The 19,204-nt window shown below is 32.7% G+C and overlaps 1 protein-coding gene across 2 annotated transcripts; it reads left to right on the forward strand.

Moving 5' to 3' along the window:
- Positions 1–2,549: 2,549 nt before the first annotated feature.
- LOC144573790 (membrane-anchored ubiquitin-fold protein 3-like) lies at positions 2,550–7,238 on the forward strand. 2 transcript variants are annotated; one of them, XM_078323537.1, is made up of 3 exons: positions 2,550–2,913; positions 4,191–4,361; positions 6,857–7,238. In XM_078323537.1, the coding sequence occupies exons 1-3, from the start codon at positions 2,784–2,786 to the stop codon at positions 6,910–6,912; spliced, it is 357 nt and encodes a 118-aa protein (XP_078179663.1). In that variant the 5' UTR covers positions 2,550–2,783; the 3' UTR covers positions 6,913–7,238. The 2 variants fall into 2 exon arrangements, with proteins under 2 accessions (XP_078179663.1, XP_078179664.1); XM_078323538.1 differs by lacking the exon at positions 6,857–7,238 and adding an exon at positions 5,178–5,348 and having other exon boundaries at positions 2,555–2,913.
- Positions 7,239–19,204: the final 11,966 nt, after the last annotated feature.

Consider the following 19,204-nt stretch of genomic DNA (forward strand, 5'->3'; position numbering starts at 1 on the left):
TAATGTCATAACAAATTAGAGTTGGTCTATTGTGTCTTGGAAATTAAAGAGGCTGATTTAATTCGCTTCCATATTTTTCAATTTTAAAATTCAAACAGTGAATTCAAACAATTATAATTTTCATATATATTTTTTTTAAAGTAGGTAGATTTTTTTTTATAGTTTTATTTTTTTTTTTAAATAATGATTTCCTACCTATCTAAAAATAGTAAAAAGAGTCACTAAATATAAAATTTGATCTCCAAACACATTTTAACATGGAAATCATAACATTTACATTGATTATTTAAATTTTAAAAATGAAATATATGTGTAAATTAAAAACCTCTTTAATTCTCAAAACATGATAAAAAAATCGTATATTTTGAAAAAAAGAACTGAACCAAGTATAGACCGCCTGTAAATATATAGTCTCATCCTTCGATCGAGTATAACCATTGCTTTTATTTATTTTTCATATTTTTTTATTCGTCTTTGCATTCGGCCGATTATTTTTTTTTCTAATGCAAATTTCTTATATTTTTCGGTAGTCCAGAGACGAGGCTGACACAATTGCATTAGTCAATTACCCAGTATTTATTTTCTGCACCATAGAAAAAATTTAATGAAGTGAGAATACACGAAGAATGTCTAATATATTTGCATATAGCCGTCATGATGCTCTTCTGCCCAGTAATCGTCCTTTTATATATATATATATATATATATATATATATCTAATATTTGTTTTGTTTGCTCGCTTCACTTTAGTTCCGTTGCTTGCTTAGGAAACTATGGTTCTAAATTCTAATTATGTAGTTCATCAATTTTTTGCTTGGTGGAGGAATGTTAGGGTTTTTATTCTAATTAATTTGCTGGAGTCAATGAACTAGAATTAGAAGCACTAGAATCCCTTGTGAACAATCAATGTTTTTAAATACAGCCATATATGTGTATGTAGTCTGCTGTCATATTAAAAATGTCCATGCAGACTGCATATGCAGTTCATGCTGAAAATATATTAAAAAATATTCAAAACTCATTATCTGAGTCTGCGAACCTGGAATTCTAAAACCCATTATCTAAGCCTCAGACTAGGTAAGAAATCCAGCATCTCCCCAGCTTATTTTATATTTTATAGGTGCTCCATCCTTTTTATTATTTTGTTTTGAAATTGTGAGACTAAATGAGAGAGTACAAATCAGACTGGCACGCTGGGGCTGGGCTGCTGCTGGGGCGTTGGGCTTTATTAACTGGGTTGCGGAGGTTATAATATTAAAATGTTGAATAATTAGGACACGCAAGTCACACTGAGCTTTGTTGAGGTGTTGAATGGTACTAAATTGTTGTACTTTTCTAACATATTGCAAATTATAGTACTATAAAACGATAATCTGTTAAGTGAGCGCACTGGACTATTGATGTTATATGTTATTTATTTTAAAATTTGTATATATAAATTTGCATTAAAATTCGTATATACATTATGCAGTAACCTTTCCATACATGAACATCACATTTAAAAACATTATGTACAATGCATTCTTCTAATAAAATATATTATTATTTTGCTTTTGAAGCTTGTGAACTTCTTTAGCGAACTACTGAACTAGTGGTCCAGATTATACTTTCATTATTTCATAGATTCTACTTTGGCTGTCCCTTTCTAGAGTAGGAATAAAACAATTCATTTAGAAAAGTCTACTTTTTTTCTTGTTTAGACGAAGGATTGGTCAATTTAAGAATAGGGGATAGATAAAAGAATATATAATTTTAATAATGAAATAGGATATTTGATGAGAAAATAAGAATATTTGAAAGCTTGAATGACTATGGGCAATTAATCGTAAGTAATATATTCTCTAGATAATAAAGTAATGCAAAGAACATGGGAGAAACTTCTTTGGAACTTGGAAGAACCTAAACTTTGATCTATGATCAAATTAGTCATTAAATTTAGGTTAATCACTCAGATGCTTGATTTTATTTAAAATTTATTCGCAAAATAATAAATGATGATATAGACAACATCATGTTACTTCTATAGCTTTTTATTAAATGTCTTTAATGTCATCATTCTCTTAGATATAGGTTCTGTATTTTTTGTCAAAAGTTAACTCATGGCAAGAACAAGTTTTGTTCATTCACTATTATGAAATAAATAATTTAAAGAACAAATTTTGTTCACCACTGCCAGAGCCCAAAAATCTGCAATTAAGAACGTTATTATTATTCTTGACAAAAATATATAATGAAGTGCCTATGCAAAACTAGCCAAATTTTAGTTTTATTCAATTAATTATTTCCTTTCACGGTTCCCCAACCAAAGCAAAAAAAAAATAATAATAATAAATTTCCTCGGAGGTAACTCAAAATTTTAAGTTTAAATTGAGACCGTCCGATCAGAATCCGGGCCAATCCTGCCCGAGTTGGAATGCACGGACTTCTTCAATAGTCGTGCCAAATAGATCAAACGGTTCGGATTCAAAGTCAAAATCCGAGTTACCTCAGGTGATATGAATTCGGGGGGAGAATCACTGTATCTAGAAGAGCAGCTGGAGAGGTAACACGAGTACATCTCTGATTTTCTTTTTTTTTTCTTTTCCTATTACAAAATAATTTTAATTTGAAGCATTCCCATCTTCCTCCCATAGGTCGATTCTTCGTTTGACTTCCCAGGCTTTGAAAGAAGATTCTCGGTGGATTTTTTTAGGCAAAACTCAATTGCTGATGAGAGCAAAAAGAAATTGATTTGAACGGTTGTTTCTAATTTCGTTTTGGGAAGAAAGACGAAGAAGAGAGGCATGGCGGAGGAGGAACCTATAGAGGTGAGATTTAGGCTGTTCGATGGAACTGACATTGGACCCGATAAGTACGATCCTTCTACTACTGTAACTTCTTTGAAAGAGACGATCATCGCTAGATGGCCTCCAGGTGAGATCTTTTTGTTGATTTTACTACTTAGTATTGGCCTTTGTTCCAAATTTTCAGAGCCTTGTTTTCTTAAATCTGTTCGAATTAGCTCTAACTGCCACTTCAGAGAGTGAACTGTCGGCCTAAATTAGAAATAGCCTTAAGAGATTAGTTTATGAAAGATTGGTTTTACTTGACTAAAAATGAGGCTTTTTGTATGATTGGTTAATTTACGCTCTTCTATTTCTATGGTCGGATTGTGCAAACTAGTTTTCCGTTTTTATTTGCTTTTTAGTTGTTTTCAATAAAAGAGGCATGCTCCTTTCTCCTTCTCCCTGGTATATTTCATTCAATATTAAGGAATTTGAGGTAAGATCATTAAAATAAACAAATCAAGTATAAAATAAAAATATTAAAATTAAATAACATAGAAGGTCTATTCTATAGAGAAATCTAATCTTTGTGCAACATGATTGAAGAGGAAATCACTGATTCTAACAGATATTATGAAATATTTCACACAATTATTGCAAAAGCCCATGGTTTCACCAAGGAATCTACAAGCATCTTGAGATTTACTGGTTCATCCGGCACATGATCCGAGCAGCATGGAGTTGTTGGCATACACCAGATTCTTGCAAAGAAATGAGTGATAGTTCGGCAAACACAATGGGAAATGGGGTAATTTCATTTTAGCGAAACCTGTTTTCGACCGATGGAACTATGTTGATGAAGCAGTATATACCTCAAGTACCTACCTCCTGGCCAAGGAGCTTTGAAGAGTTTATCATTACCAGTTACAGGATCGATCACTTCTCAAGTTGATTGAGAATTTCTTGTGCATTTTTAAATCCATTTTTTTTCTAGACTACTACATTCAGCCTGGACATGCAGTGCCTTTGGAATACTTTATTTAGAACATATTATATGACAGTTAGGATTTCTAACTGTCATAATTCGACAGTCTACTGACAGAGCAGTTAACAAGTGACCTTATGTCAAAGTTGAGAAAAGTTTGGTGTTTTATTTTGCTCGTGTGCGTGATGGAATCTGTCTTGCGAATCTGATGTCAGCTGTAAATTTGGCCGTTAGAGACAAATGCATGAGAAATGGCACTGCTTTTACCTCCCTGTAATGCTTTTTGTTTGATCTTTCCACCCACCAAACTGAGTTTCTTTTTATGTTTTTGGACAAAGATAAAAAGAATAGTGTCTAATTATTTGTAATTAATAATGCCAGTTGATTAATAGTGTATTAAGTGCCACTAAAAATCATACTGTTCATTTTTATGTGGATAGATAAACCAAATGCTCCAAGAGCAGTAGAGGATCTGAAGCTCATAAATGCTGGAAGAATATTGGAGAATAAATGGACATTGACTGAATCTAGGGTTCCTGTTGGTGACATGCCAGCAAGCATAATTACCATGCATGTTGTCGTTCGACCCCCATCAAGTGACAAAAGAACTGGTAATTACTTCTAGTTTGTTTGCTTTATTTATTCACATTCATTTAATCATTTCAATTTCCTTTTGGCTTATTTGCTCTACTCTTTTTTTTTTTTGATTGAAAGCCCGTAGGCGATATTTCTATTAATCAGGACAAACCAATTACATAGTTTTGTACCAATACATGTAACATTTGTACCAGTACATAAAATATTACAATTGAACCCCTTTACAAAAATAGACAAGAAAAATCAGAAAATAAAAGCAGAATCTGGAGTTTCTGCGCTCAGATCGATAGGTATATATTGAGCTTACAGGATTTTTGTGCTCGTGCTCAGATTGGTAGATTGTGAGCCTGCATATTTTCTTGTCGTTGGCACAAATCAGTGCTTGATCAAAGCAAGATAGTGGTATTCAGAAGAGCCTTTGTGCTCAGATGAGATTTGTGCCTGAATTATTAAAAGAAAAACACCGAAAAATGAGATAGGAAGGAAGAAGAAGCAGAAAGGGAGGAAAGGGGTCAACACATCATCATCATCATTAACCATAAACGTACCTTATTTATACATAGATATAGTAGATATTGCGGTAGAAGTGGAGTGAATTTATAGCCCATCCGAATTCGGAGTCGAGACGAAGCGAAGAACGGTTTGATGGAGCGACGAGCAGTGACTAGATCCTTTAGACGGAAGCATCTTCTTAGCAAGAGTGCGATGAGGTGGACCGGACAGCGGAGGAGGGCAGGGCGGAGGAGCTGAGAGAGACGATCGACACTCAAACCCTCGGATCGCGATTTGCTCCACTCTTTTGTTGCCTGGTGTTTGTTTTCTCTTTTAAGTTGATAGAAAATGAAAGAAAAAGCTGAAGGATGAAAAGGAGACTGTCAACTTGATGACTTATCTTCTTTTTCTTTTTTTTTCAAAAAGTAATTTGAAGTTTCATGCATAAATGGCAAGGAGACCTTTTTGCAAAATTTTACATTAGTGAACTAAGGACAGTTGATGCTGAATATGACCTGAATTAAACTGGTAGTAGTGAAAGCTGAAACACAATAAAACTATAGTAGAAGCAGCAAAAACAACAGCTACAATAATGGTGAATTTTGTCCACTATACTGAGAAAAATAGAACCTTTTACAAATTGAGTACAGAAGTTACAATGTCTCAGTATCTATATTATCCTATCCAGAGTACAACCTTCTCTACAATACTATAGAATTGTATACAACTTTACTACAGTCTATTATACTATATTTACAATATATTGATATTCTCTTACATATACTATCTTATTGATAAGATCCAAAACGCTGTTACGTTCTAAATAATTGTGAATGGAGCCCCAATGATGTTAAGAGTAAATGAAAAACAATCTGTCCTATTAAGTGACTTCTAACACCTCTCTTGTTTATACTTGAAGTTACATCATTTTCTATGGAATACTGATCACATTAATTCTACAAAACAAATGAGTATCTGTTGAAAGTTCTCTTGTGAAATATTTTGAAAATGCTAAACAAATATAATTTTTTGTAATTGTTTAGGAGATGATATATATTCTTACCTTTGGATATTAGTTATTAAACTGTTATCTTCTTTTATATATGCATGTATAATGGTAGAACAATAGTGGTGTTAGAAGTTAACCAGAAGTGGGGTTTGATTTGGATTTCTCCAATGCTGTAGGAGTCTTTTTTTTTTTAATTATTGAGAATATAGTAACATCCGGTATTATGGATAATGTTTGCAAGTATTTCTTATAATATGAATAATTGTTATGAACAAATAGATAATAATAATAATAATAATAATAATAATAAAATGTGTTAGAATCCCTACATATCTTAAAAAATCTCTTCAATTTTCAAAAAAAATATATAAAGTTGGAAACTGACACTTGGACATGATATATTAGATATGATTCGTGTGTATACAAAATGTTGATTTTTGGTGTATGTTTTATTGTTTATTAAACAACTTAATATTCCCATTTATAATTGAAAGTATGCTATCTAGGTGTTTAACAACATGTATCAAATGCTACAAGATGTTTATAATTGATGTTCAATCTTTCTAATGTGAAGTACTGTCACATTTTTCCCTGAATTTACAATTAAACTTCTTTCGTGTATAATGTTTCAAGAAAGTATAAAAGAAAAATGAAAAATGTAATCATGGTTCAGGACTACCAAGGTCCAGCACTGACTTTCATGATGCCATATATTGTTAGCTGTAATTCATTTTTGTTCAATTTTTCCTACAGACATTCACCTAATTTAAATTACTCAGAGACAAACATCTCATTCAAATTACTCAAATATATTTTTTTTTTAAACTTGCTGGAGCACATGACATGGGTGAAACTCTACCCACTTGAGTTGTGGTAGAAGAATAATAGAATACAGTACACAATTGCTTATTCATAGAAGTTTTTAGGACCAATTTGAAAAAATGGTTGTTCATGGGACTAATTGTGTTGCTGTTCAATGTTTGATACTAAGATTTTTCTTCTCTGCAGACAAGGAGAAGGAAGATAGTCAAAGGCAAGGTAGATGTGCATGCACTATACTATAATAAGAAAAGAAGAAATTTCAAACTAATATTATTGCATCCATTAGACTTCTAATGTGAATATTTGGTGAAATTTGCTCCTGGCATATTCTTTGAAGAGCATATATATATGTAAAACTCAATAGGGTTTGTTTTGGTGTATGTTTTGGGAAGTGAGGTTTTGTCGTATTTTCCTATTTCTTTCTCTTAAACACGCTGTGCTATTTGATTGATTGTTGGTGGTTCAATTGATCTGGTGATGTAAAAAGTTTGTAATATTTTAATTTGGAAAATGTCATTAGCAATTCTTTGTAAAATTCAATTGTGGTCAAAAGAGTTGTTTTCAATTTGACATGTAGGGTTGATTATTTAGAAGTTTGGTTCAGATCATGGAGTCCAATTTCTTTTGCAAGTTGCTTTGTCAACTGGTGATTTATGATTCCAGTCACTGATGTGACCGTGCAGAATCATTGAAAAGGGGAAGTACCTTTGTCTAGTTTGCTGCCAGTAGAATTCTTTCTTTGAAGCAATACTCTTCGAGTCATCTGTTGAGCACCTTGACCACAAATAACTACACAAAAATACAAAAGGGAGGAGGGATCACTTTTTTTTTCCCGTAGGCTTATATTAGATATCCAAAGTTTAGTTACAAGGACATATTACAGGCACATAGATTAGATAGTAGGAAACAAAGGGAAGGAAAAAAAACGAAATAGTCGAAACTTTTCTATATTGCCCAACCTTCTGAAATTGATGCACTTCAAGTTCTTATATTGCGTCAATCAGTATGTGCCAGATTTGTATGAATTCCCTGTAAGCTCGCCAATCCTCACCAACCGGCGTTGAACTTGAGGTTAAGACAAATGCCAGCTGCTGTGAGTCTGTATAGAAAATGCATTCATCCAGATTCCAGACCCATTGCCACTGCCGCTTGGAGACCCATTAGCATAGATATCACAAGCTTCCATAAGAAAGGGGGGGAAAGCATTGGAGCAGTATTTAAACTCATATTGTAGCAGATGACTATCCTTCGTTATCAGATATGCCGAACCCCCTTGATCTGGATCCCTGTACAACCCATCCACCCAGCAATGATGCCCCGATGTTTGCATTTGTTGGGGCTGTGCAGACATGCAGATACAGTTCTTCAAAGGAGTGATTAGTCTACAAGTGTGTGTGATCTCGTATAGTGCCAATGTAGATTGTACCACATTCATCAGTTCCTGTCTTTTCCCCCCATTGACAAATGCACATGCAGCACATCTAGACTTCCAAATGGACCACATGAAGAAAATAGTCAGACTTACCTGCTGTTGGTCCAGCCCATTCCACACCTGCTCCAATAGGTGGGCCATATCAGTACCTTGCAAAACATGTGTCTGAAACCCAAGAGGGGATATAAACCAGATCACCCTTGCGTGCTGACATGAGAATAGCATGCAAGTGTGCAACCGTCTCGCTTTGCTCTGCACATAAGGTACAACCCTGTTGAACATGTGGCATCCTTGTGTGTAGCACCCACCCCACTGGCAAAGCCCCAGATACCGCTTTCCAAATAAACAGCTTCACCTGTGGTATGAAGCCATTCTCCATTGATATGATCTTCCAGAACTGCCTGTCTTGGGGAGCTGAGTGAGGTGGTGCCAGAACTTTCTGACATTCAGTGAGCATCCTGTACGCTTTCTTTAGGGTATGTGAACATGAACTTATCCCCAATTTGTGATTGAAGTGTAATGACACGAGTCTATAAGCTTGTAGAAATCCCATTATCCAGAGTCAGGCTGAAAGAGAGCATTTATTTTCAGAGGTCGATGGTCCTTCGTTACCAGCCTGACAGCTTTCCAAGCATTTGAACCAAGGCTGGCTATAAAGCATACATACCTGCCCATTTCGATACACCATCTGACATGCTGAGCAAGTTCTTCCCGGGCTCGTATCATCTCTAGCCAAAGCTGAGTACAAGATACAGTTTATTTGAGTTCCAGAAAGAGTCTATTTGAGGAGGGATCGCTTGAAAATGATATCCAAAACTCTTTTGTTTTGAAAAATTCAAGCATGGTATGGCACTTCGCATTTTAGCATCTCAAAGAAGCTACAAGGATTCTTTCATTAAGGCAGTATCAGAGTTTCAAGGAGTTGATAACTTGAGAGTAATCCGTTGGTCACAACATTTTAGGGTAAGTGAGATAATATCAATATATCAAACATACTAAACTTTTCCGTTTTAGGAAAAAAAATGAGAATCTAAGTATGAAGAAGAGCAATATCTAGACAAATTATCTAATTTGAGTAGTGAAGAAAATCAGTCACGCTGTTATTGTCACCATCGGGGCACATCATGGGTACATTATATCGCGTGTGTGGGTCACATGATATGACTCGCGTGTTGCGTGATGTGTCTATCCACTTGACATGCCTCCCTTCGGCCAAAAATGACACATCACGCAAACCGGTCTTGTAACGTCACGTCATGTTATACGTTATTATTTGATCATTTTTTGCCAACATTATTTCTTTATTTTAATTAATTTTCTTTTGCATTTCTTTATATCTTTTTATACTTCTTCTAAATTTTGTTTTAATGAACTAACTTAAAAATTTTAAAATATATTTTAAGTGTGACCAATCATGTCATGCATGTCCACAGTGTAACCACGTGTGACGTGATCATTCCCATGATGTGGCCATTGTCCTCCATTTTAATCACATCACGTCACTCAATTAAAATAGTTTCTTTATCATATGACATGACGTGACTAAGTTACGGCTTGTTTGTCACGTCATGTTTTTCTTTCACTGAATTTGAGCATGAGATATGATGTAACTGTCAATTTGGGCAATTTGTAGCTTTTATATCTACATATATTGATCACATGATATGGGGCAGTACTTTGGCATATGCCGTATCATGCACTCAAAATTCTAGTCACACAATTCACTTGTTAATTTCTACAACCAAAGACAATCCAAGCATATTAACATCTGCCTTAATTAACTTGGCATTTTTATTCACTACCCAACAATCAATTTTACATATCGACCTCAGAACAACAATTCATTTGGAAGCTCATTATTTCGAAGTAGCTGAAACAGTGGTTGATCCTTTTTTATCGGTATCAACCGGATCAGAAGAGGCGATTGGATTAACCTTGTTTTTTGGAACCTCTTTTTTAGATGTCCCTTCTCCTTTGTCCTCTATTTTCTTCTTGCACTGATCCCTTAATGAGTTGACATAGCCGTAGCTAAACCCAATGGAGCTCATTCTCTCTTTGACTTGAAAACCTCCTACTAACTCTTGTATGATAGGTGTAAGATAGCAATATGGGTTTAGCGTAGCAGTATTTATAGGTCCAAAAATGGCCATATGCGCATGGCTTGTTATTTAAAATTGTTGCAACTTGTATTTGATTGGTGAGCAGCAACTGCACTAACAGAAAATATGGATATATATAAGTCAACACTTATACATGTACCTAATTATTCATTATTGTGCTGGCCACCATTAAGGAGCTAATGCTGTTTAAATGTTCTTTATTTGAGATAGAGGTCCAAATTAATTCTGTCTTTTTTTAATTGAAAGCTTGGACCGGCCACATTAATACATTTATCTTAACATGGTCCACAAGTTTAGTTTAGGATATATAGTGTATATATATTTACTGAATGTGTAAAAACAAGTGGGCTGTATAAAATATCTTTTTTTGAAAAGCTTGACAGGGACTGTCAAGTGTACAATGAAAGTAAATAGAAATTACATCCTTTTAAAAATAAATAAAAGACAATCCTATCGCTGTCTTTAGCAGAAACGCCACCACATCCATCCTTCTTGAACCACTTAGTAATCTATGATTAGGTCTTTTTCCTTCGAAAAACATCTTGTTTCTTTAATTGCTTCCAAATCCTCCAGCAAGTGGCAGCAAAGAACACACACCACATCTTTTTTGACAGTCCAGGCTATATAAAATATCACTGTCGGTAAATGACATTTTTTAGGCATATTGAACACACACACACACACACAAAATTAGTTGGATGGCAGTGAGATGGTCATCGGATCAAATTGAATACGACATTTGGTTGGAGTCGTTCGATCTGTATCAAGATTCGTGTGCACATTATCCGCACAATTTTAAAATTGTCTGCACAAATCTTGATACTCATCGAACGATTCTTACTTGACATCGTACCCATAATAATATTTACTTATTATCCGTGCTTTTCAATTAATTCTACCTTATATATTCTTTCTTGTCCATCTATATAAATATTATACAAATTTAATTTATAGTTTACAGAATTTATATACAACTTGCAAATAAAATAAAATTCACATGTAACGATGCAGATCAGTACAGGCCACATAATTTCTTATAGGATGTTTAATTAACTATTTATCTCATAATAAATATTAATCGTTTTACCTTTATCGTGATTACAAATTTTTATGCAAAACGAAGTCAAGATTCATAATAAAATAATCACCAAGTACAATAGAATCTGCTTTGAGATTAATTTTAATCGGACTAAACTCAATCTGATACTTATAAAAATTATAAATCTGCTTTGAGATTTGTGTCAAGTTAAAAGAGTGCTTTGAATTTTGATCCGATAGACCCGAAAGTCTTTTATCCTACTCTGAAAATTAAATTGCCTACCCTATCCAGCTCGTCAGTTCAAATAAAATTTTCACAGCTCAAATATTTTTTTTATTTTCGCAGCCTACATGTCTGCTCCGCTTTCTTAAATAAAAAAATTTGCGAGAACATCATCTCTATTTGCTCCGATTTGTTTAACAAAATAAAAAGATTGGTGAACCCACTCAGTTAACAAACAAAAAAAGTTGGTGAATCCGGCTCATTTTCGCACTGTTAAAAAAAGAAAGAATGAATGTCGAGTCGCAGACGCCACACCCCCAGACGGACCACGGTGCACCTCCGCACGGGCCACAAAGCACCACAACACGATAATTGATATTTCTTTTATTCAATACTAAATTAGCTAATGAGTTTAAATTCAATTAGCTATTAAATTTGAATCCCATTACTCTTAATTTTTTGTTCTACCCTGATTGAAATCATAGATCCGGCCAGCTTATTGCACCTCAGTCTTCAGGTACACGGAGGCGGAAAGAGAATTATGAAGACGATTCGAATCCGATTTCTGCCCACCCCTGACTCAAATTCTGGCTACACCACTGCACGGATATACAAATTCTAGAAATATAGCTGGCTAAATACAACATACAATTGCTGTATATTTTCATGTATCGACTACGTATAATAAATGTACCGTCATTTCATCTAAAATAATCATCCGAAATATTTTATTGTGTAACTATAAATTTGAATGTTTTCTGACGGTTCCTTCACAGAAGAGATCATAACTATAGCATGCCATGTTTGATTGTTGAGTAAGAGATATAGTAAACATTTATTTTATAGTTAAGTTGTTATATGAGAAATTAAAAATAAGAAGTAAGACGTAGTAAATTTGAGTTAATTCAGAATAAGTTATTTCATCTTTTTAGATGGATTAACTTAATTTACAGTTTACACATATTCTGTTGTACAACTTATTTAATTAAGCATTTAATCCTCCTTAATTTTAAGTACCAACCAGGACCAGAGAGATATATATCTCTTGACTGTCACAGTGTAAAGTAATTAGTACAGAGTACATTTCAAACCGTTTATGTATATGGATAAATTAGCAACTAATATATGTTTATGTTTTATGCACACATTTCAAACCGTTTGCTTATATATACAGATAAATTCACCGACTAATAATATAAGCTTATGTTTTAACCATTGCTCAAAATTAAAATCTAATAGAAAGAAGAAATTGTATTACAATGGAGTATTCAGCTCAAGAAGTCTAATTAGTTATGCTCAAACTAATGTTAAATCGCATTCCATGTATTGGAAATAAAAAATAGTGCATGCACTACAGCAAGTTTCATTTTTAAATAGAGTAAGATGTCCCCAATTCTCAAATACAAACTTAAGGCCCCATGCAAAATTGCTCTAATATTATCCTTATACCTACGAGATGCACTTAATTATACCGTGCATACTGACTAGCATCCACTTAATCATACAATATGCCTTCACAAAACAAGTCAATTACAACATATAATACTAAGAACAACATTAGGTAAACGGATTATTTTAGTGCAAGGTATTTTGTATTGCATTTTGCTTGTGGGTATTTGATGTACTTAATTAATAAGTTAATATATAAGCTGTCAATTGAGTCACCGCACATTGAGAAAATCTGCTAAGCAGAAAACTTTTAGTGCATGGAATTGTGTAAAAACCATTGTCAACCATAAAAACCATTGGCTGATAGAGATGGCCACCTGGAACAACAGGATAAGCACAATTAATTAGAGGCATAGCTGAGTATCTTACTATTTTTAAGTGAGCTTTGTGGCATGAGCTTTATGGGTTGTTTGTGGCATAAAGAGTGAGGCTATGGTATTTTACAATGCACAGATTAATTGGTCTGTACCATAGTAACAAACGAATAGTTCGGGTTCGGTTCAGCGGGGTCAAAAATTTGTGATTTAGGTATAATTCGAAAATTATTCGGTACAATAAGGAAGCAAAAAAAAAATTTGCGTTTTTTTCGTGAATAATTCGTGACTCGCGTTTTATTCACGAATAAAACATATTATATATTTTTTTTGCATTTTATTCGGAGTTCGGTTCAAAAACGTTAAAAAATATTTAATACGCGAATTAAATGTGTATATTGTCACCATAACTATGGTATGTACTTATGATTCATATTTTTATTTTCAAAATCTAAACAGTTAATCTAAATTGGTCAACGTCATCTTGATATGAAAAGGTACTTGTATACTAAATTTTACATTTTTGTAATATTTTTTTTAAGATAGACAGAGAATCTCTACTTTCGGATGGTCCAGAAATTTTAGATCAGATGTTTTTCTACCCATCTAATAATATACATAATGATTTTTGTACTAAGAAGTATAAAAACCAGCTGTTCTAGGACCAATTATATTATCCTTGAAAAACCTCGGAAGTATATTCTTCCCCTTTAGTTCATCATATCATATTTACCCTCTAGATCTAAAAAAAATCAAAAATTAATTCAATTTATTTTATTTTCTATTAAAAATTCATTTAAATTTATAAAATATACACAATGGTTCATTTCTCTGTTTGTGATGCATACACAATGGCTTTACGTATACATTTGTGTGTATTATAGATAAGAAAAATAAACAATTTGTCCTCACAATCAACCAATTACAAGATTGAACATCTCTTTTAAACATACTACATATCTTTTATTGAGTGAGGCTATGGTACTAATTAAGCACAATACATAATGGTTTGTACTACGGATCAATATCTCTATTTTCATTGTCCAAATAATTGGACTGAATTTTTCAACATAATCTCCATATAAAAATATACTTGTATATCAAATTTTACATTGTTTCGAAATATTTTTACTACTTTTTCGGTAGGTAAAAAATCACTTGATCTAAAAATTCTAGACCACTCGAAATTAGTGATTTTTAATCTATTTAAAAAATATATAAAAAATGTAAAGTTTTATATACAAGTACATTTTCATATAGAGATCATGTTGAATGGTTTAAATAGACTATTTTGACTTTGAAAATGACAATATTGATCTGTAATACAAACCGATCTACTTACATAACCAATTGTGTTATGTGATGTTGTTCAAAACGTTATTACCTAAGACAAATAAAATATGTTAATGAACTTAAAACTTTATCAAATAATTACAGTATGCCACTAACAAACATATCACAAAAAGTTATATTTCAAAGAATTTTATTACAAATAAGAGTGTAGAGTGTGAAGTCCCTAACTACAGCTAGCGATGATCCAAGCAGACTGCCTTGACTTGGCTTTTTTATTCACTCAAAACTAGTCACACATTCACTTGTTAATTTCTACAACCAAAGACAATCCAAATTATTAACATCTGCCTTGACTTAGCATTTTTATACACTACATAACAATCAATTTTACATTTCGACCTCAAAACAACAGCATATTTGGAAGCTCATTATTTTGTGGTAGCTGAACCAGTGCTCAACGGTTTTTCACCAGTACCAACCGGATCAGAAGAGGCGATTGGATTAACCTTGTTTTGGGGAACCTCCTTTTTTGATGTCCCTTCTCCCTTCTCCTCTATTCTCTTCTTGCACTGATCCCTTAATGAGTTGACATAGCCATAGCTGAACCCTATGGAGCTCATTTTCTATATATGTTTGACTTAAAGATCTCCAACTAACTCTTGTACAATAGGTGTAAGATCCCTTTGGCTTTGACCCTTTGAGTATTTATAGGTCCCAAGGAAGACCAAATGCGCATCGCTTGTTATTGAAAATTGTTGCAACTTGTATTTGATTGGTGAGCATTAACTGCACTAACAGAAAATATGGATATATATAAGTCAATACTTATACATGTACCTAACAATTGTGCGCTGGCCAGCATTAAGGGGCTAATGCTGTTTAAATGTTCTACATTATCTTAACATGCATGGTCCACAAGTTTAGTTTAGGATAGTGTATTATATTATATTTACTCAAATGTGTAAGAACAAGTGGGCTGTATAAAATATCACTGTCGGTAAATTACATGTTTTAGGCATATTGAACACACAAAAAAGAAAGAAAATAACTTTTTTTGTTGGAGGGCAGTCAGATGGTTGGAGCTGTTTGATCCGTATCAAGATTCGTGTGCATTTTATCTACACAGATTTTAAAGTTGTTTGTGCTAATCTTAATACAGATCAGCTGAAATCTTACTTGACATCGAACCGCTTCCGACTCCAATGTCTTAACTATTAACCGTGTTTTTCAGTTAATTCTGTTGTGTTATCTTATATTTTCTTGTCCATCTATGTAAATATTATACAAATTTAATATATATTTGACAGAATTTATATACAACTCGCAAATAAAATAAAATTCACATGTGACGATGCAGAGTAGAGGCCAAATAATTTCTTATAGTAACTATTATCTCATAATAAATAATTAAATATTAATCCTTTACCTCTATCGTGATTACATTGCAAAACGAAGGAAAGATTCCTCATAAAATAATCACCAAGTACAATAGAATAAAAAAATAGAAGTAAATCATTCATGCAGGGATAGAAATATGAGTGCGTGTCCCCTCAAGTATTGAACGTACGGGTGCAATAATAAACGGACAGTTTAGATTAATCTCAGCCATATCAAACATCATTCGGTGCAGTGTCTATACAAACTTAAAAACTATATGTGGTTCGTTTAATTTGAGTTTTGTGTCAAGTTAAAAGAACAGTCTGAATTTACTTATTGTACCTTCTGGTATATGAATTCCAGAAATATAACTAGCTAAAGACAACATACAATTTCAGTATATTCTCATGTATCAACCACATACAAGTAAAGAAAATAAATTCTTTTGAATAATCAATAGTTTTATAATATTTTTTTCTAACCAACTGTACTAGAACTTTATGAAAATAAAATATACCGCCAATTCATGTAAAATAGTCATCCGAGATATTTTATTGTGTAACAATTTGACTATTTTCTGACGGTTACTTCATAGAGGAGATCATAACTACATGTCATGTTTGATTGTTGAGTAAGAGATATAATTAGAGGTGTCAATAGCACCTTTTTATTTGTTTATCCGACTCATACCGTATTCGTTAAGACGAGTATGGGTAAGATTTTTTTTTTATAAACTTATCCAGTTTGGGTACAGGTAGGGGTGGAGCCATACTTTCAACGGATACGATAAGGGTATACGGATAAATTTAACAACTAATATATGTTTATGTTTATCTATGCGATTGTGTTTTGTTAATATACGCTTATGTTTTAACCATTGCTCAAAATTAAAATCTAATAAAAAAGAAGAAATTATTTTACAATGGAGTACTCAGCTCAAGAAGTCTTATTTTGTTAAGCTCAAATTAACTTTAAATCGCATTCCATGTCTTGAAAAAAAAAAAAAAAAAAAAGATACATTGACTATAGCAAATTTCATTTTTAACTAGAGTAAGATGTCCTCAATTCTCAAAGAAAAACTTAAGACCCCATGCAAAATTGCTCTAATATTATCCTTGTACCTACAAGATGCACTTAATTATACTGTGCATACTGCATACTGACTAGCATCCACTTAATCATACAATATGTCTTCACAAAACAAGTCAATTACAACATATAATACTAAGAACAACATTAGGTAAACGGATTATTTTAGTGCAAGGTTTGATTTTGTATTGCATTTTGCTTCTGGGTATTTGATGTACTTAATTAATAAGTTAATATATAAGCTGTCAATTGAGTCACCACACATTCAGAAAATCTGCTAAGCAGAGGACTTTTAGTGCATGGAATTGTGTAAAAACCATTGTCAACCATGAAAACCATTGGCTGATAGAGATGGCCACCTGGACCAACAGGATAAGCACAAATAGAGGCATATCCGAGTATTTTACTATTTTTATGTATGCTTGAGTGGGGTTATTTTACTTTATAATATGCAGATCTGTGTTGATGGATTCATATTTTTATTTTCAAAATTTAAATAGTCAATTTGAATTGTTCAACGTGATTTTATATGAAAATGTACTTACATATCAAATTATATTTTTTAACTTTTTTATTATATTTTTAGATAGGTAGAAATTTACTACTTCTATATGATCTATAATCTTTAGATCAGGTGATTTTCTACCTATCTAAAATAATAGTAAAATAGTTTCAAAAAAAATGTATAATTTGATTTTCTTAAATACATTTTTATATATGGAGATCATATTGAACAGTTTGAATTAACTATTTAAACTTTAAATATAAAAATTTATAACATAAACCTACATACAAAATGCAAAGAACCATAACCTCACTCAGACATAACTCGTCAGATATAATAATTTTCTTTCGAATGATACGAATCATCCCTAGGAACTTCACACTCTACACTCATATTTGTTAATAGAATTCATTTATATAGATAATTTGTTATTTGTAATAGAATTTATTTGTATATCTAATTTGAACAAAGTTAGAGTGTGATGTGCTCAATAAGATAATTGGATAAGCACAACTCCAAAAGCCTATCAGATTGACTTCAATTGACAAATTCGAACCGTTAAAATTCAACTACTTCATGAGTTATGCATATACATAAATTTTTTTTAATTTCGAATTCATTTAGTGCAAAGTCGAGTGGTAAAAAAATTAGCATTTCATAAATAATTTTATAAGTTGTTTTATGTAATTTTATAAGTTGTGTAATTGAAGTTTCGAATTCATTCAGTTCCATGTTCATATGATTAACATTCTTAAATACCTTATTTGCTATTGGAAAAACAGCTCAAAATATATATCCAAGACCTATTTATGGGACTACAATTACACAACTCTAAAGCCACAAACAAATCACTAAGAAAAACAACTGCCAGAACACTCCTAAAAATAAATAAATAAAAAATAGTATGTACTTCATATCTTAATGCTTGGGTTCGGATGGATCTTCTTAATAATTCTTAAAATTCCCCACAGCAGCCTCTTCTTCTTTTTAGGTTCATTTTTTGAACATCTCTTCTTCATATCTTTTGAATCTCGCTTCTCCTCCTCCTTGGAGAGACCCTTCATTGCATAAGCTTCAACCGCTTCATAACCCATTAATGGTCCAAGTACTCTCCACTGATTCTCCCTCTTATTTTATTTTCTTTTTATTTTTCTTTACCTCTTTATGTTTGTCTAATTAAGACTATTTATGGAACTCGAAGAGTGAGTTGGCTTGGCCACCAAGGAGTCAACGACTTTAACTGGTCAATACACTACTTTGACATGATCAATTCACTACTTTGACATTATCAATTCATAAGATTAATGATCTAAAACAATATTTTATGAAGGTAAAATTGTAGAATTGTCACTTCAACATGCTTCTAGTCAAACTTCAACTGAAAGAGACTTCTTTAATACGTTATGAGAGATCCGGACAAGGGGGCAATTCACAAAGACTCGTTTGGTAAATTCAGAAATAGCTCTAGCATACCACTATTCAAATGTGTGTCCCCTCAGGTATTGGAGAGGTGCAATAAATAAATGGACGGTCCACGGTCCAGAGATTAATTCCAACCGGATCAAATTCAATTCAGTGTCTATATAATTATAAACTATAGGGATCTGCTTTGAGTTTTGTGCCAAGTGAAAAAGAGCAGTCCAGATTTACATATTGCACCTCGGGTACCTGGAGCATACTACTTAGAAGAAAAA

This window comes from Carex rostrata, chromosome 22 (genome assembly GCF_964058835.1).
Source record: "Carex rostrata chromosome 22, lpCarRost1.2, whole genome shotgun sequence".
Taxonomy (NCBI): domain Eukaryota; kingdom Viridiplantae; phylum Streptophyta; class Magnoliopsida; order Poales; family Cyperaceae; genus Carex; species Carex rostrata.

Excerpts from the sequence above, each read along its gene's own strand:
- LOC144573790 (XM_078323537.1), top strand. The coding sequence starts at position 2,784 with ATGGCGGAGGAGGAACCTATAGAGGTGAGATTTAGGCTGTTCGATGGA. Across the intron at positions 2,914-4,190 it reads CATCGCTAGATGGCCTCCAG|ATAAACCAAATGCTCCAAGA; the intron begins GTGAGATCTTTT and ends TTATGTGGATAG. Across the intron at positions 4,362-6,856 it reads ATCAAGTGACAAAAGAACTG|ACAAGGAGAAGGAAGATAGT; the intron begins GTAATTACTTCT and ends TCTTCTCTGCAG.